Raw genomic sequence first — 22,915 nt, forward strand, 5'->3', positions numbered from 1 at the left:
TGGTCTTTGTTCGGTAGTTAGATCTACCGAATGAATAGGGAAGAAATATTGTATAAAAAGAGGGATTTCTTCACAATATTTTTTCACCATATGTTAATGTGGACCATGAAATCCAAGATCTTTTATTTGTTTTGTTCAAGGAACACTATAGGGTCAGGAACTCAAACATGTATTCCTAACCCTATACTGTTAAAATCACCATCTAGCCCCCATGGCCCTCCCTTGCCTCGCTAAATATAGTTATTACCTTGTATTCAAGTCTGCAGCTGCTGCCTGTGCCCCTGATCTGCCTGCTTGGTTGACATTATCAGAAGTGATCCTCTGATCCAATCACAATGCTTGTCCATAGGGTTGGCTTAAACTGTCAAGGAGGCAGATCAGAGGCAGAGCCCGTACAAGCGAACACAACCCTGGCCAATCAGCACCTCCTCATAGAAATGAATTGAATTAATGCATCTCTATGATGAAAGTTTTGTGTCTCCATACAGAGGGTGGGGACACTGAATGTCAAGGATGCACAATGTGCAGCACTGCCCTAGGAAGCATCTCTAGCCGCCATCTGAGGAGTGTCCACTGGAGTTCTCCCTAGGCTGTAATGTAAACACTGCATGCTCTCTGAAAAGACAATGTTTGCTGCAAAAAGCCTGAAGGTAATGATTCTACTCACCAGAACAAATACAATAAGCTGTAGCTGTTCTGGTAAATATAGTGTCCCTTTAGGTCATGTGAGGACTCCAAAGGAACAGCTATAGAGGTCAATGCTGGCTATGGCACAAACCTCACCTCCTTCAGCAATAGACAGCTGAACTTAATATCCCAGTACACATTCTGGGGAAAGTGCCTGTCTAGCAAATGGCTTTAAAATTGGAGTGGGACCTAGCATTTCTCCAAGTACATTTCCAAAGCTTGCCAATAACCCAGGATGGCTGGCGATCCCTCATTTTCTGGGGCACTCTCCAACAATTCAGTCACTAGAATGCTGTTTTTAGGGACACATCCTGATTTGATTTAAGGATCCAAGAAGATAATGTGCCATTTGTTTCTCTCCACCTTAGCATCCAGATCAGCAATTTGTCAATTGAAAGCAGCGAAGTAGAACTGAGAGAAGACGATGCTATTAATATTGTCATCAAAAACGTAAGCTCGTCAATTAAAGGAATCCTGAACTATGGATACGGGTCCTGGTTGTAAGTATTTACCCACCAATGATCAAGAAAATGCACATTAGCATACACACTGTGAATTTGTCCGAGATTTATATAGACGTGCATGCATTTTTCTGATACCTGCTATAAACAGTTTGCTTTATGTACATTATACAGTTTTTTTTAAAAAAAAGCTTATTTTATTTACCTAAATACTATACAATCCCTAACCTAAAAGGAGGATCTGAAGCAGAACTCCTTTCTCTGAGCAAACAAGGTGGGACGAGAGACCAGTTAATCAGATTTTGGTTTTCCTTCCTAATCCATCGCTCACCCATCCATTTTAAGGAGACCATTGCAGACACTGCATAGGTTGCTCTCCCCAGTCTTCAATCACAATATATCCATGCTGGGAATGGCTTTGAGTCATATGTATTTCTTAGAACTCATAGGCATTGGGAATCTATCTCCACAAGCTTGCAATCTGGTTGTCTCTAAACGGACGTGTCTGATGCCACGACATGACCTCACGTGTCATTTAAACCCTGGTGGGAAGGGGGGGGGGGGGGGGGGGAGCTAATTGTTTTATACAATATTTTTAATTTTGTACTTGTTCCTCATTTGTGCTGACTTGTGATCACTTACCTTAGATATTCCTCTAATTTCTGTCTGGCATAAATAGTAATTTTTGTGACCCAATATAGCTGTGCAAGTTTGCACTCAAACCAGTAGTCTTGGCCTTGTTCTGGGCAGGGGATTAGTAGACCCATTTGAATTTAAAAGCTTAGCTGGAACCTGTTCTTTTCAAATAATTTTTATTAAAGTTTTACATATTTGTATAACAACAAGAATATAAACATTGTATTGGGGGTAGGAAGGGAAGGGAAACTTGGAAATGGAAAAGAGTAACCATCCAGTATTACAATAGGCATAACAGTGTATATGGCAAAAATAAAAATAATATGTTTTTACATCAATGCACTTTAATAACAAATATGTCAAAGACCATATGCAGTTTTGATTTTTTCTTCCCACTTATCCCAATTGTATTTTAATATTGGGAAACCACGCATATTAGCTCTATGTGATAATTCGTGTGCCTTGTTTTCTAGAATCAAATTAAAAACTTCCCTGAGAGATGGCACATCTTGGGACTTCCAATGTCTAGGTAAACAGGATGTAGCAGCGATCAAAATGTGACCTATGATTATTTTGTCTGTTCTATCAATGGACTCCGGGAGTTTTTTAAATAAGGCTAGTTCCGAGGTTAAAATGCTAATGGTTCCGTCCACTTTAATAATTAGGTCGTGAATCAATTTCCAATATTTAGTTAATTTAGGACAGAACCACCAAATATGGGCCATATTGCCCACACCCCCACAATCCCTCCAACACCGGTCAGAATACATATTGTTCATGTTGTGCAATCTAGACGGGGCCAGGTACCAACGATATAAAATTTTATAATGATTTTCAAAGTGGTCGGTGCAATACGAAATACCTTTTAAAGCTTTAAAAAAAACGAACCATTCTTCTAGATCGTACTGGGCACCCAACTCCGTCTCCCATGACAACATGTGTTTTAATTTAACTAGGGGCTTGGCGTTATAAAACGAGTAGCATAAGGATATCATGACTTTACTAGTGGGGCTGCATAAAAAAGATTTCTCTAATGGAGACATCTCAAACGTTTTATAGTTTTTATCCAATTCAGGTACCTTATATAGTTCTTTCAATTTGTCAATGATTACCTTACAATCCAACTCACATACATTCGTTAATCCATACTTAAGTTTCAATTTTTCTAAAGAAAGAATAGCATTGCCGTGAAAAAAATTGTCAAGATTAGTTATAGAGCATTCCTTCAACAGTTCTATTTTTAAGGATGGAATATAATATTTCAATAACTCAATAGGCATTGCTCTATATAGGCTGGGAGAATGATCATTTTTAAAAACAATATCCCAGGCCTTAAGTGTAGTCTTGGTAGATAAAAATAACTTAGTAATTCCAGGTCTTTTCTTAGAATTTAACCAGGGTAATTCCGACAGTCTAACCGGTAAAATTTTGGATTCTTCTATTTCCATCCATCTGGGTTTATCAACCTGATTGCCAAAGCTCACAGCCACTGCAGCGTTAGTGGCGAAATAATATTTGCGGAAATCGGGAACACCGATACCGCCATTCGATTTGTGGTGCTGCAAGGAAGTGAGCTTCACTCGAGCAGGCCTATTCCCCCAGATGAACTTCATAATTGTCGAATGAACTTTATTAAAAAATGATAATGGGATGGACAAAGGGATGGTCCTAAAAAAATATAGAATTTTTGGAAGTATCGTCATCTTAACAGATGCGACCCTCCCCAGCCATGAAAGTTCCATTCCGCCCCATCTCTCCATCTCCTTTTGTAGGTCCGACCATGCTTTCCTCAAGTTGTGGTTATGCATATTTACCAAATTTTTGCATAAATTAATGCCAAGATATTCCATGTAGTCAGCTCTCCAATCAAATAAATATAATATCTTAAGGGCAATAGTTTCCGAATTTTTTAAATGAAATGGAAGGGCCTGAGACTTAGACTCGTTTAATTTGTAATACAATATCTCGCCAAATTGAGTTAAAATGTCTTTGAGGTGGCTCAAAGATTCTTTTGGGTTTTTGACAGCTAGAATTATATCGTCTGCAAACAGGCCAATTTTGTGAGCGGATTCTTTAACAGCAATTCCTGCAATTTGTGGGGTTATTCTAATCAGTTCAGCCAGGGGTTCTATTGCTAAAACAAATAGAATTGGGGATAAAGGGCACCCCTGTCTCGTCCCATTGGTTAGAGAAAGCGTTTTAGACGAGAAACCGGAAGCCGAGACATGGGCGGAAGGTGCACAATATAGCGCCTTAACTGCTGTGATAAAGGATAGTGGTATGTTGAATCTTTCTAACGTTCTCCATAAATATCCCCAATGTATCCTGTCAAACGCCTTCTCTGCATCTAGAGATAGAAGCAATGAAGGCGTTTTGGTCATATTGATGTGCTGAATCAAGTTTATGAATCTTCTAGTCCCATCGGGCGCCTGTCTATCCTTTACAAAACCCACGTGATCCTTATTTATTAGCAATGGGATTAATTTGGTTAATCTATTTGCGAGAACTTTAGAATAAATCTTTGAGTCATTATTGATTAGAGAAATGGGTCTAAAATTGTGGCATCTATCAGGAGTTTTTCCTGGTTTTGGCAAGGTGACTATTCGTGCGCACAAGGACTCCTCTGGCATCGTTCCCCCGGATTTATAGGAATTGAATAATTTGGTCATGTGGGGAATCAAAATTTCTTGAAAAGTTTTATAATATAAAATAGTGAATCCATCGGGACCAGGGGCTTTTCCGGATGGCATAAGTTTAATCGCCTCAGCTATCTCTTTTGATGATATTTCACATTCTAAACTCTCCAAGTGTTCTGGAGACAACCGAGGCAATGTCACTCTGTCTAAGAATTTATCAATGGTTGTTGCAGAAGGCTGGGTAAGGTTCGAATCGCGTTCTAAATTATAAAGTTTACTATAATACTCTGCAAACATGTCACTTATTTTAGTAGGATGAAACACTTTTCGCCCCTGATCATCAAGTAAATACGCTATTTTTGATTGTGCATTCACATGCCGGAGTTTGGATGCCAAAAGAGTAGAGGCCCTGTTGCCTTTTAAGTAAAACGTTTTCCTGAGACGTCTCACCATAAGAGATGTACGATCTAAATTAATTTTGTTAATTTTAGCCTTAATTTCTCCTATCATTGCTGATATGGAAGACGAGGGACCACATTTATTGGCCTGGTTCAAATTGTACAGTTCTTTTTTCCAATGTTCTTAAATTATTGCTATTAAGTTTCTTCAGGTGAGACGCTCTAGAAATAAAATGACCTCTTAACACAGCCTTATGCGCATTCCAAGACACCTCGCCAGGAACCTCGGGTGAGGCATTTTCCAAAAAATAATCGCTCAAAGCTTTCTCCGTCAATGATCTGTTCACAACATCGTTTAATAGATAATCGCCTAATTTCCAGGATCTATTCGGGGCTGAAGAAACAATTTCGTCAATATGCATTATGATTGGAGCATGGTCAGACCAGTTAATGTCTAAGATATCAGATTTCAAGATGTGCGGAATTAAAGCGTTCTGGACCATAAACCTGTCCAGCCTGGAATACATATTTTTAGAAACAGAATAATACGTAAAATCTCTTTCATTCTCATGCATCAGTCTCCAGGAATCATATAAACCACATTCAATCATGTATCTGGAACATTTGTTTGCTAATCTGTCGCTGTCCCCTCTATGTTGTTGATCATTGTCTTCTCCAGCGTTATCCAATTCACCGTCCATAACAAAATTCGTATCGCCACACATTACCAAGCTGCCTCTCACATTCTCATTCACTAAGTCCATCAATTTCCTGAAGAACTGCAACTGACCGGTGTTGGGAAAATACACGTTCACTATGGTATATTCAATAGTGTTAAGTGAACCTATCCATATTAAATACCTCCCTTCATCATCCGTCATGACTTTGTTCGTCGAACATGCTACATTCCTGTGGAAGAAAATCGATGTACCTCTAGACTTGGATTTATAAGTGCTATGATATTGGACTGGGAAAAGTTTTGACATAATCTTATGTTTTTTATCATTTTTAAAATGCGTTTCCTGTACACAGATGACATCTGATTTGTTGGATTTTGCTTCTTTGAATAGTAAGCGTCTTTTGTGGGCGGTGTTCAGGCCTCTCACATTAAATTACATATATTTTAAAACCATAATTTATGGAACAGCAATGCTTGATAAAGAGTAAAAGGACATTCAACTTTGTGAGAGTCCGAACAACCGCCTTCCAATAAAGAAACATCCAACAATACTGTCACAACAAACTCAAGACGTGTACATGTGTGTACGGGAATAAATGAACAAATTTGTGCAAGTCGCTGATGCCACATAATATGCATTTTTGTATGAGGCATTTCTGTGATTCGTGGTCTGTAAACATTTCTACCAAATTTTAAAGGATGGATGGTCAAAGAAAATATAAAAATAAAAATATCAACGGGGTACAAAAAACTTGGGTATACACCCCTATCAGGGGAAATAAACAAACAGTGAAAAAGGGCCATGAGGGAGAGCAAAAAAAGTCTCTCCATCTCAGGGTATTAGGCCCAGGTTGGGGGGAGAGAAGGCTGCTGGATACAAGGGGAGCAATATTAATAAACAAAAAAAATATATAAATAAAAATAAAAAACAAAGAGGCAGCTGTAAAATATGACATTCTGAAAGGACAAAAATCACAGAACAATAAAAAAAAATTAATAAAATTAAATATGTAATGATATACAAAAAAAAAAACAAGGGACCATAAAATAATATCGATTGTAAAAGTTTGGAAAGGTTTAAGTGGTCAAATCGGTTTCTGAAATAAACCGTTAAGTCTTATGTCAAATAATCATTGGTGTGCAAACTCTAAGGACAGTCATAACCAGGAGAAACAAGTCAAAATCCAAAGTAATCCCGCTAAAACTCCAGACTGGAGCAGAACCCGAAAGCCTGTTGCAGAGATAAAGTTTTCTCAGAACCAAGCCATAAAAATCAATAGAGAATAGAGAAAAATCATGAAGATAAACGTGTATATATGAAAAAAAAAAATCCTTAGTGAAGATAGGAAGAACATCTTAACTTGAAGTGTCGAACGATTTACGACCGTGGAAAATGAAGACTGTAGCCCTATGAACTGGAAACTCAGGAAGTGTCCGATTTGCTTCTCTTGCTGGCCTGCAGAGGAGTAGATGGCGATAGTCTATGAGGCGATACCCGACTCCTATTCATGGATTGGATAAGTTCCATTCCTTCCTCAGGCGACGTGATTATGAAATTCCTGCCATCCATGCGGAAAAGGACTTTAACCGGGAATCCCCATCTATATCTTATCCCTCTTCGTCTTAGTTCCTCAGTAAAAAGTTGAAATTCTCTGCGTCGCCTCATTGTTTGGGCAGAGAAGTCTTGGAAGACCTTCATGCCGCTGTAGTCCCCCGTGAGACCTGACGTGCGTACTGCACCCAGAAATTCCTCTTTAATGTGGTAATAGTGAAATCTCACTATCACATTTTTGGGTGCAGCCGCAGGCGCATTACCAGGTTTAGGCAATCTATGGATGGGGTCCAGTAGCAGATCCGTATTTTTAGCAGTTGGTATAGCTGTCTTCACCATTGCCTGGAAATAACTTTGTAATTCCAGAGAGTCTATATTTTCAGGGATCCCCCTGATCCTTAGGTTATTACGCCTACTTCTATCCTCGGCGTCCGCTAATTTTTCCGCCTGTTGGTATACTTGTTTCTGAAGCTCTTTTACAGTTTCAACCAAATCCAGGTGAGATTGCTCTTGAGAGTGCAATCTATTCTCTATTATCTCCGTCCGCTGATTAATGCCCTCCATGGCTCCATACAAAGTGTCAAAGTCTTTCTTAAAGTCGTTTTTCAGATCGACTCAAGTCTTTAATGAGTTGTATTATCATGCCTGCTGATGGTGGCAGATCATCTGCCAGTTCAGGTGGCATATTAGGATTGTAAGTCGCTGCTATAAACGTAGTGGTAGCCATATTGGAGGTGGCAGTGGCCATCTTGGGAGTGGAATACACACTGTCTGGTCTGGCAGCCATCTTTGTTGTGGCATCATGACCTTTTCTCTGTGGTAGTGCAGAGAAAGTACTTGTTTGGAGCATTTCAGCTCCTATTTCCATATTTTGGTCCTCTGGGCTTTCCATAGCCCTTACTGTGCCTTTAAGAGTTTGGGGTCGGATAGCAGAGCCCCCCCCCACCGGGACCGACAACCTGGAGGCCGAGGATCCCGATGGGGAGCGAGACCTCACACCATCCTCCCCTTTACTTGCAGCCCGGTCACTTTTGTAAGTGAGTGACCGGGCTGCTCTATGCTGAGACCGCGAGCGGCTTGCTGGGTGGTCCTTGCCGCTCGCGGGAGACACAGCTTTGTGCTCCGAGCATGCTGAGTGCTCGGAGCACTCTGAGCCGCACACAGAGGTGTCGGCTAGTGCGGCCGCGGTCCCGCCGCTCTCTGGATGCCGCGAACGGGTCGCGACCGCACAGGCATACGATTTGGCATGGGAGACCGGGAGGGAGGTGGGGAGGGATTTCCCCGGCGCCACCAACGATATTTTAAGCGGCGAAACAAGCCGCGAGCCGGATTTTGAAGCAGGGGAGTGAGCCTGGGCACCCTTACTCACCCCAGCAGCTCCTGCTCCCGTTTTCTTCGTGACAGGTGCGGATTTTTCAACTTTCTTAAGTTTCTCCATGTTACGAATTGTATTAGGTATTAGTATTTATATGTAGAATTTCTTCATTTAAATTAAATTGGTGCTTTATGGACGAAATTGCCCCCCTTGTCCAGGAGCCTCTCTAAAACGTGGCCATCTAAGATGGTGGCCAAGACACGCCCCAGCTGGAACCTGTTCTATCAGGCAGAAGGTTTTCAAGCTATTTCCTATCTAGTGGTGCAACCAGAAGCAAAAAATAGGACTGCCTGGCGATAACCACCACATATCATCTAGTGCCCAAATGATAACTCTGCAGCAAGCAGTGGTTGCCATAGTCACCACTAGGAGCCTTTAACCAATGATAATTTAGCAATAACACCAGTCACAACAATAACTGAGGAGAGAGCAAGCGTTGGGCTGTCCTTAATATTTCATGCTATGCAAAGAATGGTCAGTATAGCATTTATAATTGTATTTAGTATTTAAAGCGGTACTGTCATGGCTGCTTCCGTTTTTTGTTTTTGTTTTTTTTAAACTCCAATACATTTTATAGTGCCCCTAGTCACCCCCAACTGTCCCTAGCCACCCCAATTTACCTTTTTTAATAACTTTATTTTATGCCTGAACCTAGGCCCTGGGCGCCGCCATCTTTGTGTGGGCAGATGAAGTCCCTGTGGGACACGTCAACTAGATAGCGCTATGAAATTCCCTTGCATGCCCAGTTAAACACTTGGGCATTCGGACGGGAATTTTGTCAATTAATTCGTCAGAAATACGAATGAATGGACATTTCCAACGAATACCTCTTAGTTCGTACGTTTAGTTTATTACAAGGAGGGAGCTACCGGCTTGCAGCTCCCTCCTTGTAATATGTAAAAATAGAAGCGTCAGGGAGCAGTGCTCCCGCCTCTTCCTAACTCCCCCCATGTCCTCCCTCACTCTATGGGGGTCAATGTGACCCCATAATAGCTTTAGGGGCAATTAAAATCTCCCAAATGCCCCTACTCGCGGTAGCATGTCTATTAAACAGTGAGCAGCACCCGAATCAATTAATGGGGGACCTAGTACAGATCCCCTATGGTGAGGCTTGTAGAAAAATAATTAACGGGGAGGACATAGTGTAGGGGCTATTCCACGGAACGGCAGCAGGTGAGGGCCGTAATAATGAAGGGTAGGGGAGCATACTGCCTCCACCTATGACCAGCGGGTGCAGGCCCTAAGTAACAAAATGGGGGTGGCCCTATTGTCTCCCTGCCCCTCCGGCCCCCACCCATGAGCAGCGGATGGGGGCTGTAACGGATCGCCTGGCACCCCGACTTGGTACCTCCGTTAATGGATGCTCCTAGTGCTTCCTGAGGGCTCCAAGCACTCTGGCAGACACCATAATCACCGAATCCAAGAAAACTTTAAATTCTCCCAAGCGTATGAATGCTGTAGACCATTGAATAGGAACCATACGAATAGGCTTGTACCCCTAGCAGTCAACTGGAACAGCATGCAATAAATCCTTCCCCCCAATAATGAGACGACACATCACTTTGAGGTTAAAACAGGAACTCTGGACTGGCTCATCCAGCCTGGCTTTTATTTCCAACTCACACATACAGGCCACACCCAGGGGGAGGCATAAAAGAACCAATGACATAGATGTTACCTCCCACACATCCCCTCCCCTTAGTGTGACACATAATCCCATTATGCATACAGTGTAAAATATACTTTTACACAACTTTCATAACTTTAAAACCATACATCACATTCACATAAAAATACATATCCACAATCAATCCATTCAGGGGAACAACATATTAAAAAATGGCATGAATCCGACCAGGGGTTCAAAAGTTACTAAAAGTATATTTTGTTCCTTTCTGTCTGGCAGAAAAACATCCCCACAATGCACCCTGGTTTCCTCCCTTCTGCCCTGGAGTTAATTGGAGAAGTAATCCAATTACCCAGGACTAAAGGCAGACTCCATTAACCACATGGTTGCAAAACAACATAAAACACTTTAAAATACATAAAGTCACATTTACACATAACACACAGACATTTCACCTATCCCCAGATAGCTGGGATCTGCACGCACAAAACTACCGAATAGCGCGCAGATCCTACTCACACAGTACAATTGCCATGGAGCTAAAGTCTTTCCCATAGTCTTTCATTATATGAATAGGCTCCATGGTATGGCTATCTGGGGTATCACATTCCCATAAAGTCTGGTCCATAGTCCAAAGGCAAGAGGCGGGCAATCAGCCCCCTCCAAGGACACGTGGCGAGGTCGGTTTCGCCACACTTCTCCCCTTTACCCCCCAGACTAACAGGGTACTTGACCTCCTGCCGGTCAGTGCCCTTGTTAGTCCAGCCGCCCACCCACAAGACAGAAACAGCAGAGCAGCCCACCCACAATAAACAGTTACTACACCTGGGTGAGGGAGAATCTTGTCCAGGTTCAGGTGCCTCACCACGGCTGTGTGGGGGACTGGTAGGCTGCCTTGGTAGGTTGCTGAGGGGGCAGAGACCAGCGGTACTCTGTCCTGTTGCCAGCACTACCACGGGAGTAGTCTGGTTGGAGCCTGGTTGCTGGAGACCGACTGTCTCCCCTTTAAATACACCGCTCTGCTGCTGGAGACCGACTGTCTCCCCTTGAGTTACACAGCGCTGCTGCTGGAGACCGACTGTCTCCCCTTTAGTTACACAGCTCTGCTGCTGGAGACAGACTGTCTCCCCTTTAAATACACCGCTCTGCTGCTGGAGACCGACTGTCTCCCCTTGAGTTACACCGCTCTGCTGCTGGAGACCGACTGTCTCCCCTTGAGTTACACAACTCTGCTGCTGGAGACCGACTGTCTCCCCTTTAGTTACACAGCTCTGCTGCTGGAGACAGACTGTCTCCCCTTTGGCTAAACAGTCCTGTTGTGGGGGGGCAGGACCGACCGTCCCTACCCCCTGTGCTGGAAGTGCAGAGACCACGGTCCCATCTGCACAGGTGTGGGGCTTACAGTCTCCCCCTGGTACATTAAGCTGCCGCTGGGGAGAGGTGGTAACCAGCTCCTCTCCCATTAGAACACTCTGCCGAATGGGAATGGAGACTGGGCTCTCTATTCCCTGTACATTAATGATCCGCCGCTGGGGAGAGGTGGTAACAATCTCCTCTCCCATACATACTTCCCGTCTCTGCGGAGGGAGACCGACTGTCTCTCCTCCCAGCACAGAGTCCTGCTGTGGGGAAAAGGGGGCTGGGCTCTCCATTCCCTGCTGGATACTCTGCCGCTGGGGAATGTAGACTGGGCTCCCAATCCCCAACAAATCACACTGCCGCTGGGGAGGGAGGACGGCCCCTTCAGCTCCCTGTAACTTGGGCGCGGAGACCACGGTCCCATCTGCGCTGGTTTGGGGCTTACTGTCTCCCCTTGGTGTGCTAAGCTGCCGCTGGGGAGAGGGGGTAACAAACTCCTCTCCCTTACACACTTTCAGCCGCTGGGGAGCAGGGCTGACCCTCTGTACTCCCTGTAGGCAGGGCGCAGAGACCACGGTCCCATCTGCGCTGGTGAGGAGCTTACTGTCTCCCCTTGGTGAGCTGCGCTGCCGCTGGGGAGAGGGAATAACAAACTCCTCTCCCTTACACACCTTCAGCCGCTGGGGAGAGGGGATAACAGGCTCCTCTCCCTGCACCGTAGACTGCCGCTGGGGAGCAAGAACGGCACCTTCAGCTCCCTGTAACGCACACTGCCGCTGGGGATCTGGGCCGACTGCCCAGCATCCCTGTAGGGCCGGTAGAGAGACCGCAGTCCCATCTCCACCTGCCATCTGTGGGTCTTCCCAGGACAAATCCGTGAGGCCCCGCAACATTTGTGAGTAAGGGCCCGGTGGAGAGACCTTGGTCCCATCTCTACCTGCCTGTTGTGGTTCCTCACAGGACCAGTCTATGAGGACCCCCACTTCGGGTTCCTCCCGCCGCCTCAGGGAAAGACGGCTAACCTCCTCGGATGCAGCCTCTACTCGGCTGCTGTACCGCTCCTGCTGCTGAGCATACTTCCTCTCTTTTGCCAACCGGAATTCTCGGTCCAGCCTTGTGTTTCGCTCAGCCATGACCTGGTTCCAGATGACCCGGCGTGTCTCCATGGGTATATCATCCCCATACTCGGCCACTCGCTGCCTCACCTCGGCCAGCCAATCATCTCCAGAGCCAGAACCTTCCATACTTGTCTGCTCCCAGGGGCGCTGCACGACTGCTAGCGTTGCCCTCAATTTGTAAATCCAAACAGTGTCTCTGAGCTGCTTTACCTCACACTAGGACGCCATCCCACCGCTTGCCACCAATGTAACGGATCGCCTGGCACCCCGACTTGGTACCTCCGTTAATGGATGCTCCTAGTGCTTCCTGAGGGCTCCAAGCACTCTGGCAGACACCATAATCACCGAATCCAAGAAAACTTTAAATTCTCCCAAGCGTATGAATGCTGTAGACCATTGAATAGGAACCATACGAATAGGCTTGTACCCCTAGCAGTCAACTGGAACAGCATGCAATAAATCCTTCCCCCCAATAATGAGACGACACATCACTTTGAGGTTAAAACAGGAACTCTGGACTGGCTCATCCAGCCTGGCTTTTATTTCCAACTCACACATACAGGCCACACCCAGGGGGAGGCATAAAAGAACCAATGACATAGATGTTACCTCCCACACATCCCCTCCCCTTAGTGTGACACATAATCCCATTATGCATACAGTGTAAAATATACTTTTACACAACTTTCATAACTTTAAAACCATACATCACATTCACATAAAAATACATATCCACAATCAATCCATTCAGGGGAACAACATATTAAAAAATGGCATGAATCCGACCAGGGGTTCAAAAGTTACTAAAAGTATCTTTTGTTCCTTTCTGTCTGGCAGAAAAACATCCCCACAATGCACCCTGGTTTCCTCCCTTCTGCCCTGGAGTTAATTGGAGAAGTAAACCAATTACCCAGGACTAAAGGCAGACTCCATTAACCACATGGTTGCAAAACAACATAAAACACTTTAAAATACATAAAGTCACATTTACACATAACACACAGACATTTCACCTATCCCCAGATAGCTGGGATCTGCACGCACAAAACTACCGAATAGCGCGCAGATCCTACTCACACAGTACAATTGCCATGGAGCTAAAGTCTTTCCCATAGTCTTTCATTATATGAATAGGCTCCATGGTATGGCTATCTGGGGTATCACATTCCCATAAAGTCTGGTCCATAGTCCAAAGGCAAGAGGCGGGCAATCAGCCCCCTCCAAGGACACGTGGCGAGGTCGGTTTCGCCACAGGGGCCCTAAGTGACAAAATAAGAGGGGACCTATTGTCTCCCTCCCCGGCCCCCACCCATGAACGGCGAGTGCAGGGCCCTAAGTGAAAAAGAGAAGGGTGTTCGGTAATACTGAAAGCAGGCATCGCGAGATCAATGAGGAAAGGGTGAGTATTGTGGGAAAATTTTGCTGACCCACAGGAAGTGGGTCAGAGCTGGTCAGGCGTAGGAAAAATACATAAGACAAAGTAGTCCCTACTTTGTCTTATGTTTTATAGAAAACTAGATCAGATAGAAAGAAATGGAGAACAGATCCTGACAGAGGGAGAGAAGAGAAAGCAATTATGGAAAGGTGAGTTTGGCATGACCGTGATGCTTTAACCCCTTAAAGACCAAGCTTCTGGAATAAAATGGAATCATGACATGTCACACATGTCATGTGTCCTTAAGGGGTTAAAGCAGAATCGAAGGGAGATTGGCGAATCCCCAAATCTAATAATCACTCCTGTGCTTTGAGAACTCCTTAAAGAAACTTCTATCCTCTAGCCTACAACGAAGAGAAGAGTTAGGTGCTCACTAAATAAACTAAAGGTGGGCCGCAGTGCACCGAGCAGGAATTCCCAATACCTGCTCACAATAGTAAATCGAAAAGAACAGAAGTGGTAAGCCGCGCCCAAAAAGTGAAAATAATGGTTAAAATGTATACATACAGATAATCCTATAGTAACTTTATTTAAATAAAAATATATATATAATAAAAGAAGTGGATATAAATCTCTTAACACGTTTCGCCCAGTCTGGGGCTTCTTCAGAAGTAGTAAGTCCAAAATTTGATAATCAGTGTCTTGTTATATAATTTTGAGTAAAATTTATTTTATTTTATCTAGTGTACATGTTGGACAATCTATTGAGTTTGAGATTGACTCATCTACCGATTTGGTAATAAACAACAAACTCGGTAAGTATATAGTATATAATATATAAATATATATAGTGCTGACTTATTAATTATTGTTGGTTTCATTTATACTGTGTTCCAATCACTGCCATGTATATTCTGAGAAGCCTTAGTGTAAAAAAATCTTGTGGGGGTGAATTAAATCATTGCTGGCATGCAAAATGCATGTTTGATGAAATAAATCTTTCATAAAAAAAAAAGATCTGTACTAAAATGAAAATACATAGTATACTATCTAAAACTCCTAAAATTCGGAATGCCCAGAGGGGCACGTGGGAGCGGCTGAAAGTGTCGTTAGGATATTTTCGGTGATTTTATGACTTACTAATCAGCAATAGTGAAATTGAAAATGAAATATAGAACAAGCTCAAAGTATCATATTTACACAGACTGATATGTAAACACATTTATTGTAGTTTCGAGAAACTTTACTGTATAATTTATTGCTCTGTAGCTGTGTTATGGACGCATACACGCCCAAACGTCTTAACGCCTAGAAAAAAACCTTAAACCATTAGCAGCACAGCCTCGTTGTGTCATTATGCCCTTTTTGCTATGTTTGTTCAATCATAATTTCTATCTTTCCCACAATATATTATATACACACACACACACACACACACACACACACACACACACACAAACTCCCCAATATTCCCACAATATATTATATACACACACACACAAACCCCCCAATAAATTGTATATAGGAAGGCGGAGCCTGAAGTTGTGGGAAGGGTTATCTGGCCTGTAAATACACAGGCCTCCCCTCTGCCTGTTTAAACTCACCCATCGTTCCCTTTATCAACCCATTCAATTGTGGTGGGTCCTCTTTTTACAGGGCTACCCGAAAATCGGTTTCGGCACACTACAACCAATTTATACCACCACTGCTACAACTGGGCTTATTGTCCCAGGCCACAAATGTATAAATCTTATAGATGTTTTAAAAAAACAGTTTTACCTATTACAATATGTCCAAAATTAGTGCAACTAATGAAAATGTGGTTATATATTCTTGTTTAAGGTAATTACAGGTCACAAGTATCAAGGAAAAAACTCTAATTTTTTTACATTTAGTGTGTTTGGCCTCTAAGTAATTCGCCCAAACTATGTTCAGCTAATAACCCCATGTATAACTTTACTAGAGTTTTGGGAGTTTACAGGGCCAGTCAGGGCCGCCATCAGGGGGTGACAACCATGACGGTTGTCACGGCCCTGGAGGCCCTGGGGGGTCCGGACTGCTCTGGCAGTCCCGGGCCCCACTTTCCCACTCTGCACACATAGATAGCAAATATCGCTACCTATGTGTGTAGCCGCGGGCCCCCGGCTCCCTGTTACCGCAGAGGGGGCCCAGGCAGCACACTGCTTCTCCTCTTCTCCTCTCTGCTACTAACTCTCGCGAGACCCGGTTGCCATGGCAACGCTACGCGAGTCTCGCAAGAGTTATTGGAGGAGAGAAGAGAGGAGAAGCAGTGTGCTGCCTGGGCCCCCTCTCCGGTAACAGGGAGCCGGGGGGCCCCCCACCGGACCACCAGGGATGGAATCTCCCCCCTCCCTGGACAAAGGTAAGCAGAGAGGGGGGAGAAACAATTTAATACAATTAAAAAAAAAAATTATGTGAAAATGCCCATTCCTCCCCCTCCCCCCCAGATTGCACATTTACACACACACACACACACACACACTACATACACTGACAACACACACACTACATACACTGACACAACACACACACTACATACACTGACACAACACACACACTACATACACTAACACAACACACACACTACATACACCGACACAACACACACTGCATACACTGACACAACCACACACACTGCATACACTAACACACACACTGCATACACTAACACGCACACTGCATACACTAATACAACACACACTGCATACACTAACACAACACACACTGCATACACTAACACAACACACACTGCATACACTAACACACACACTGCATACACTAACACACACACTGCATACACTAACACGCACATTGCATACACTAATACAACACACACTGCATACACTAATACAACACACACTGCATACACTAATACAACACACTGCATACACTAGCACAGTGTTTCCCAACCCAGTCCTCAAGGCACACCTACTATTAACAGATTTATTTAACCAATCATTGTTAACAGGAGTAGTCCCAGAAGATTGGAAGTTAGCGAATGTTGTGCCCATTCACAAGAAAGGTAATAGGGAGGAGTCGGGCAACTATAGGCCAGTAAGCCTTACTTCAGTAGTGGGGAAAGTGATGGAAACCATGTTAAAGGATAGGATTGTTGAACATCTAAAAACACATGGATTTCAAGATCAGAGACAACATGGGTTTACTTCAGGGAGATCATGCCAAACTAATCTTATTGATTTTTTTGATTGGGTAACTAAAATTATAGATCAGGGTGGTGCAGTAGACATTGCTTACCTAGATTTCAGTAAGGCTTTTGACACTGTTGCACATAGAAGGCTTATCAATAAACTGCAATCTTTGAGTTTGGATTCCAATATTGTTGAATGGGTAAGGCAGTGGCTGAGTGACAGGCAACAGAGGGTTGTAGTCAATGGAGTATATTCGAAGCTTGGGCTTGTCACCAGTGGGGTACCTCAGGGATCTGTACTTGGACCCATTCCCTTTAATATTTTTATTAGTGATATTGCAGAAGGTCTTGATGGTAAGGTGTGTCTTTTTGCGGATGATACTAAGATATGTAACAGGGTTGATGTTCCAGGAGGGATAAGCCAAATGGCAAATGATTTAGGTAAACTAGAAAAATGGTCAGAGTTGTGGCAACTGACATTTAATGTGGATAAGTGCAAGATAATGCATCTTGGACGTAAAAACCCAAGGGCAGAGTACAGAATATTTGATAGAGTCCTAACCTCAACATCTGAGGAAAGGGATTTAGGGGTGATTATTTCTGAGGACTTAAAGGTAGACAGACAATGTAATAGAGCAGCAGGAAATGCTAGCAGAATGCTTGGTTGTATAGGGAGAGGTATTAGCAGTAGAAAGAGGGAAGTGCTCATGCCATTGTACAGAACACTGGTGAGACCTCACTTGGAGTACTGTACACAGTACTGGAGACCATATCTTCAGAAGGATATTGATACCTTAGAGAGAGTTCAAAGAAGGGCTACTAAACTGGTTCATGGATTGCAGGATAAAACTTACCAGGAAAGGTTAAAGGATCTTAACATGTATAGCTTGGTGGAAAGACGAGACAGGGGGGATATGATAGAAACATTTAAATACATAAAGGGAATCAACACAGTAAAGCAGGAGACTATATTTAAAAGAAGAAAAACTACCACAACCAGAGGACATAGTCTAAAATTAGAAGGACAAAGGTTTAAAAATAATATCAGGAAGTATTACTTTACTGAGAGGGTAGTGGATGCATGGAATAGCCTTCCAGCTGAAGTGGTAGAGGTTAACACAGTAAAGGAGTTTAAGCATGCGTGGGATAGGCATAAGGCTATCCTAACTATAAGATAATGCCAGGGACTAATGAAAGTATTTAGAAAACTGGGCAGACTAGATGGGCCGAATGGTTCTTATCTGCCGTCACATTCTATGTTTCTATGTTCTATGTTTCTATGTTTCTAGTCCAGGATTTAATGATTACCCAGTTTTGTCTAAGGTGTTTTTTCTTTTTTTTTCTAAAAACACCTTAGACAAAACTGGGTAATCCTTAAATCCTGGACTGGTAGGTGTGCCTTGAGGACTGGGTTGGGAAACACTGCACTAGCACACACACTGCATACACTAATACAACACACACTGCATACACTAATACAACACACACACTGCATACACTAATACACTAATACAATACACACACTGCATTCACTAACACAACATGCACTCTGCATACACTACACACTAACATACTCACTGCATCCACTATACTGACACACACTCTGCATTCGCTACACATTAACACACTCTCTGCATTCACTACACATTAACACACTCTCTGCATTCACTACACATTAACACACACTCTGCATTCACTACACATTAACACACACTCTGCATTCACTACACATTAACACACACTCTGCATTCACTACAACTTTACACTGACACACTCTGCATTCACTACACCCTAACACACACTCTGCATTTATTACACACTAACACACACTCTGCATTCACTAAACTATGCACACACTCTGCATTCACTATACTGACACACACTCTGCATTCACTATACTGACACACACTCTGCATTCACTATACTGACACACACTCTGCATTCACTATACTGACACACACTCTGCATTCACTATACTGACACACACTCTGCATTCACTATACTGACACACACTCTGCATTCACTACACTAACATACACTCCGCATCAACTGTACACACAGCATCCACTACACAAACATCCTGTATTCACAGTACACACACTACATCCACCACAAATTGAAACACTCTGCATTCACTATACACAGACACTGCGTCTAATACACACACTACATCCACTACAGACACTGCATCCACTAAACACATTTCATCTAGTACATACAGACACTACATACACTACACACACACTACATCACTGTACACACACTACATCCACTACTCAAACACTCTCTGCATTCACTACACATTAACACTCTGCATTCAGTACACTAACACACCCTCTGCATCCGCTACACACTAACACACCCTCTGCATTCACTACACATTAACACACTCTCTGCATTCACTACGCACTAAAGCTCTCTGCATTCACTACACATTAACACACACTCTGCATTCACTACAACTTTACACTGACACACTCTGCATTCACTACACCCTAACACACACTCTGCATTTATTACACACTAACACACACTCTGCATTCACTAAACTATGCACACACTCTGCATTCACTATACTATGCACACACTCTGCATTCACTATATTATGCACACACTCTGCATTCACTATACTATGCACACACTCTGCATTCACTATACTATGCACACACTCTGCATTCACTATACTGACACACACTCTGCATTCACTATACTGACACACACTCTGCATTCACTATACTGACACACACTCTGCATTCACTATACTGACACACACTCTGCATTCACTATACTGACACACACTCTGCATTCACTATACTGACACACACTCTGCATTCACTACACTAACATACACTCTGCATTCACTATACTGACAGCATCCACTACACAAACATCCTGCATTCACAGTACACACACTACATCCACCACAAATTGAAACACTCTGCATTCACTATACACAGACACTGCGTCTAATACACACACTACATCCACTACAGACACTGCATCCACTAAACACATTTCATCTAGTACATACAAACACTACATACACTACACACACACTACATCACTGTACACACACTACATCCACTACTCAACCACTCTCTGCATTCACTACACATTAACACTCTGCATTCACTACACTAACACACCCTCTGCATCCGCTACACACCAACACACCCTCTGCATTCACTACACATTAACACACTGCATTCACTACACTAACACACACTTTGCATCCGCTACACACTAACACACTCTCTGCATTCACTACACATTAACACACACTATGCATTCACTACACATTTACACACACTCTGCATTCACTGCACTAACACACACACTACATTCATTACACTGACACACTCTGCATTCACTACACACTAACACACACTCTGCATTCATTACACACTAACACACACTCTGCATTCACTAAATTATGTACACACTCTGGATTCACTATACTGACACAAACTCTGCATTAACTGTACACACAGCATCCACTACACAAACCTCCTGTATTCACAGTACACACACTACATCCACCACAAATTGAAACACTCTGCATTCACTATACACAGACACTGCGTCTAATACACACACTACATCCACTACAGACACTGCATCCACTAAACACATTTCATCTAGTACATACAAACACTACATCCACTACACAAACACACACTACATCCACTACTCAAACACTCTGCGTTCACTATACACACTGCATCCGCTACACAAACACACACTCTGCATTCACTGCACAAACAGTATCTAATACACACAAACACTACATCCATTACACTATACACACCACATTCAGTCCTGCATCATTGTCAGCGGACTAAGTAGGGCGTGGGCGGGCCCAGGAGGGTGGGGTGGGGGCAGACCTTGTGCTTTGTCAGCGGCCCCAAAATTTCTGATGGCAGCCTTGGGGCCAGTTACAGACTTGTCCTTGTCAAACTTTTACATTTTTGATAGGCTGAGTTTCAAGGCTCAGGTCTCATTTTGGGTAATTTTAGCACCTAATCTGTTCAAATTCCCCTGAATGCACAGCACTTGAAAAGTAGACACCCCAGTTTATTTTACATGATATGATATATTTTGAGCCTTATTGTTGGACTATTTCCACCATTTTCTTTCAAAATGTGTGTTATTGTGGGGCGTGGCCGACAGCGAAACAGAGCGGACGTCTTCTCACGGAGCTCCGCTCAGACCCAGAGTAAAACACGGGGAAAAAAACACGAAATCGTGGAAATCTTACCCGACAGACAGACACCCCCACAGCAGAGACAATGGGAAAGAAAAATAAGAAGCACCAAGGTCCAGCCAAGCCCCAACAGCCTGACATCAGGTCAGCCTTCGAGAGGCCTGTGAACTCACAGAGACCTAAGATGGCGCCCGAAGCCTGCCGCACACCCGAGGTATCTGAAGCCTCCCTGGAAGAGGAAGACTCATTGCCATCTCCTCGATCCTACATCACAGAGTCTGAGGAAGATGAGGCACCTGCCACGAGAGGCGACATAAAAAGGCTTCTAGTTGAGATGAGGCAGATTTGGAGGGACGACCTCCAGAAAGTGCAGACTGAGGTGGAGGAGGTAAGGCAGAAAGTTAAAAGCCTAGAAACAAGAGAAACCTCCAGGGACGAAAAAATACAGAATGCAAGCCGGGACATACAGGAGCTTGCCTCACAAGTAAAGCACACGAGACGCACACTCACCACAATGGAGGTCAGACACAGGCGGAAAAACCTACGCCTCAGAGGCATCCCCGAAAAGGTGGACAACACACAGCTCCTGCCTTACACCCACAGCCTCCTGACAGCCATGGGCATTGCCAACAACCCTGACTTACCACAGGTCACTTCGGCATTCAGAGTACGGAAGTCTGCGGCAGCACCCACCGCAGCACCCAGAGATGTTATCGTGCTGACCCGAGACATCTCCGTGAGATCTGCCATACTGACAAAATCCAGAGAATTGGGGAAGGTATCAGTTGAGGGCCACATGATAGCTGTCTATCCGGATACACCATTCTCCATCCTCACAGAAAAGAGGCAACTTGCACCTATAGCCAAGAAACTCAGAGACGCCAATATCAGGTACCGCTGGGGCATGGAAGGATCCCTCCTCACAGAAATTGAGGGAGAGAGCCACACACTTACCCCGGGGGATGACATGGAGCTCTTCCTACAAAGGGCCGGCCTGACAAATGTGCCACAGCAATTGACCTCACCTCCCACCAAAAACCCAGGGGACTCAGAAAGCATTAACAAACGCCGGCACAAGGCGCCAACTAACAGCACACTCAAGAGGCTGACTCCGTTGCCCAAGGCTGCGAGAACCAGCTCCGACAAGTGATGGGGACCACACAGAGACAGAAGGAGTTACAGAAACCACTTTGCGACACACCATGGCACATTGGCCCACAGGACTAGGCACAGCTCCTTATGGTCCGCAATTGACCACAGAGTAACAGCATGTAGACAACAGAGACTGCTCAACACCTTGCTATTGACCCCCACTGTTACATCCATTACTGTTTTCATACCCATTAAGATATTAATATGCCCACGTCTTTTACTTAACTGAATATATTGGAAAAGTTGATTATGCTATTCTAAACTGAATAAAATATAAATTGAAAAAAAAAAATGTGTCTTATTGTTTTGCATACATAATGCATACAGTTGTGCAGTGCTTATTGGAAACCTGATGTTTGCGTTCTAATACAAAAACATTAAAAGAACACTATAGTCACCTAAATTACTTTAGCTAAATAAAGCAGTTTTAGTGTATAGATCATTCCCCTGCAATTTCACTGCTCAATTCACTGTCATTTAGGAGTCT

General features: G+C 43.6%; 1 protein-coding gene and 1 long non-coding RNA gene across 2 annotated transcripts in view; one reads left to right on the forward strand and one right to left on the reverse strand.

Moving 5' to 3' along the window:
* Positions 1-22,915, reverse strand: part of LOC134578777 (uncharacterized) — a 495,152-nt gene that overhangs the window by 141,911 nt on the left and 330,326 nt on the right. The window lies entirely within an intron of this gene.
* CETP (cholesteryl ester transfer protein) overlaps positions 1-22,915 on the forward strand; it is a 62,176-nt gene that overhangs the window by 19,330 nt on the left and 19,931 nt on the right. Inside the window, exons 3-4 of the mRNA XM_063437910.1 lie at positions 1,056-1,187; positions 14,648-14,718. Coding sequence (XP_063293980.1) covers positions 1,056-1,187; positions 14,648-14,718 — 203 coding nt within the window. The remainder of the gene's footprint in view (positions 1-1,055; positions 1,188-14,647; positions 14,719-22,915) is intronic.

Source organism: Pelobates fuscus, chromosome 12 (genome assembly GCF_036172605.1).
Source record: "Pelobates fuscus isolate aPelFus1 chromosome 12, aPelFus1.pri, whole genome shotgun sequence".
NCBI lineage: Eukaryota > Metazoa > Chordata > Amphibia > Anura > Pelobatidae > Pelobates > Pelobates fuscus.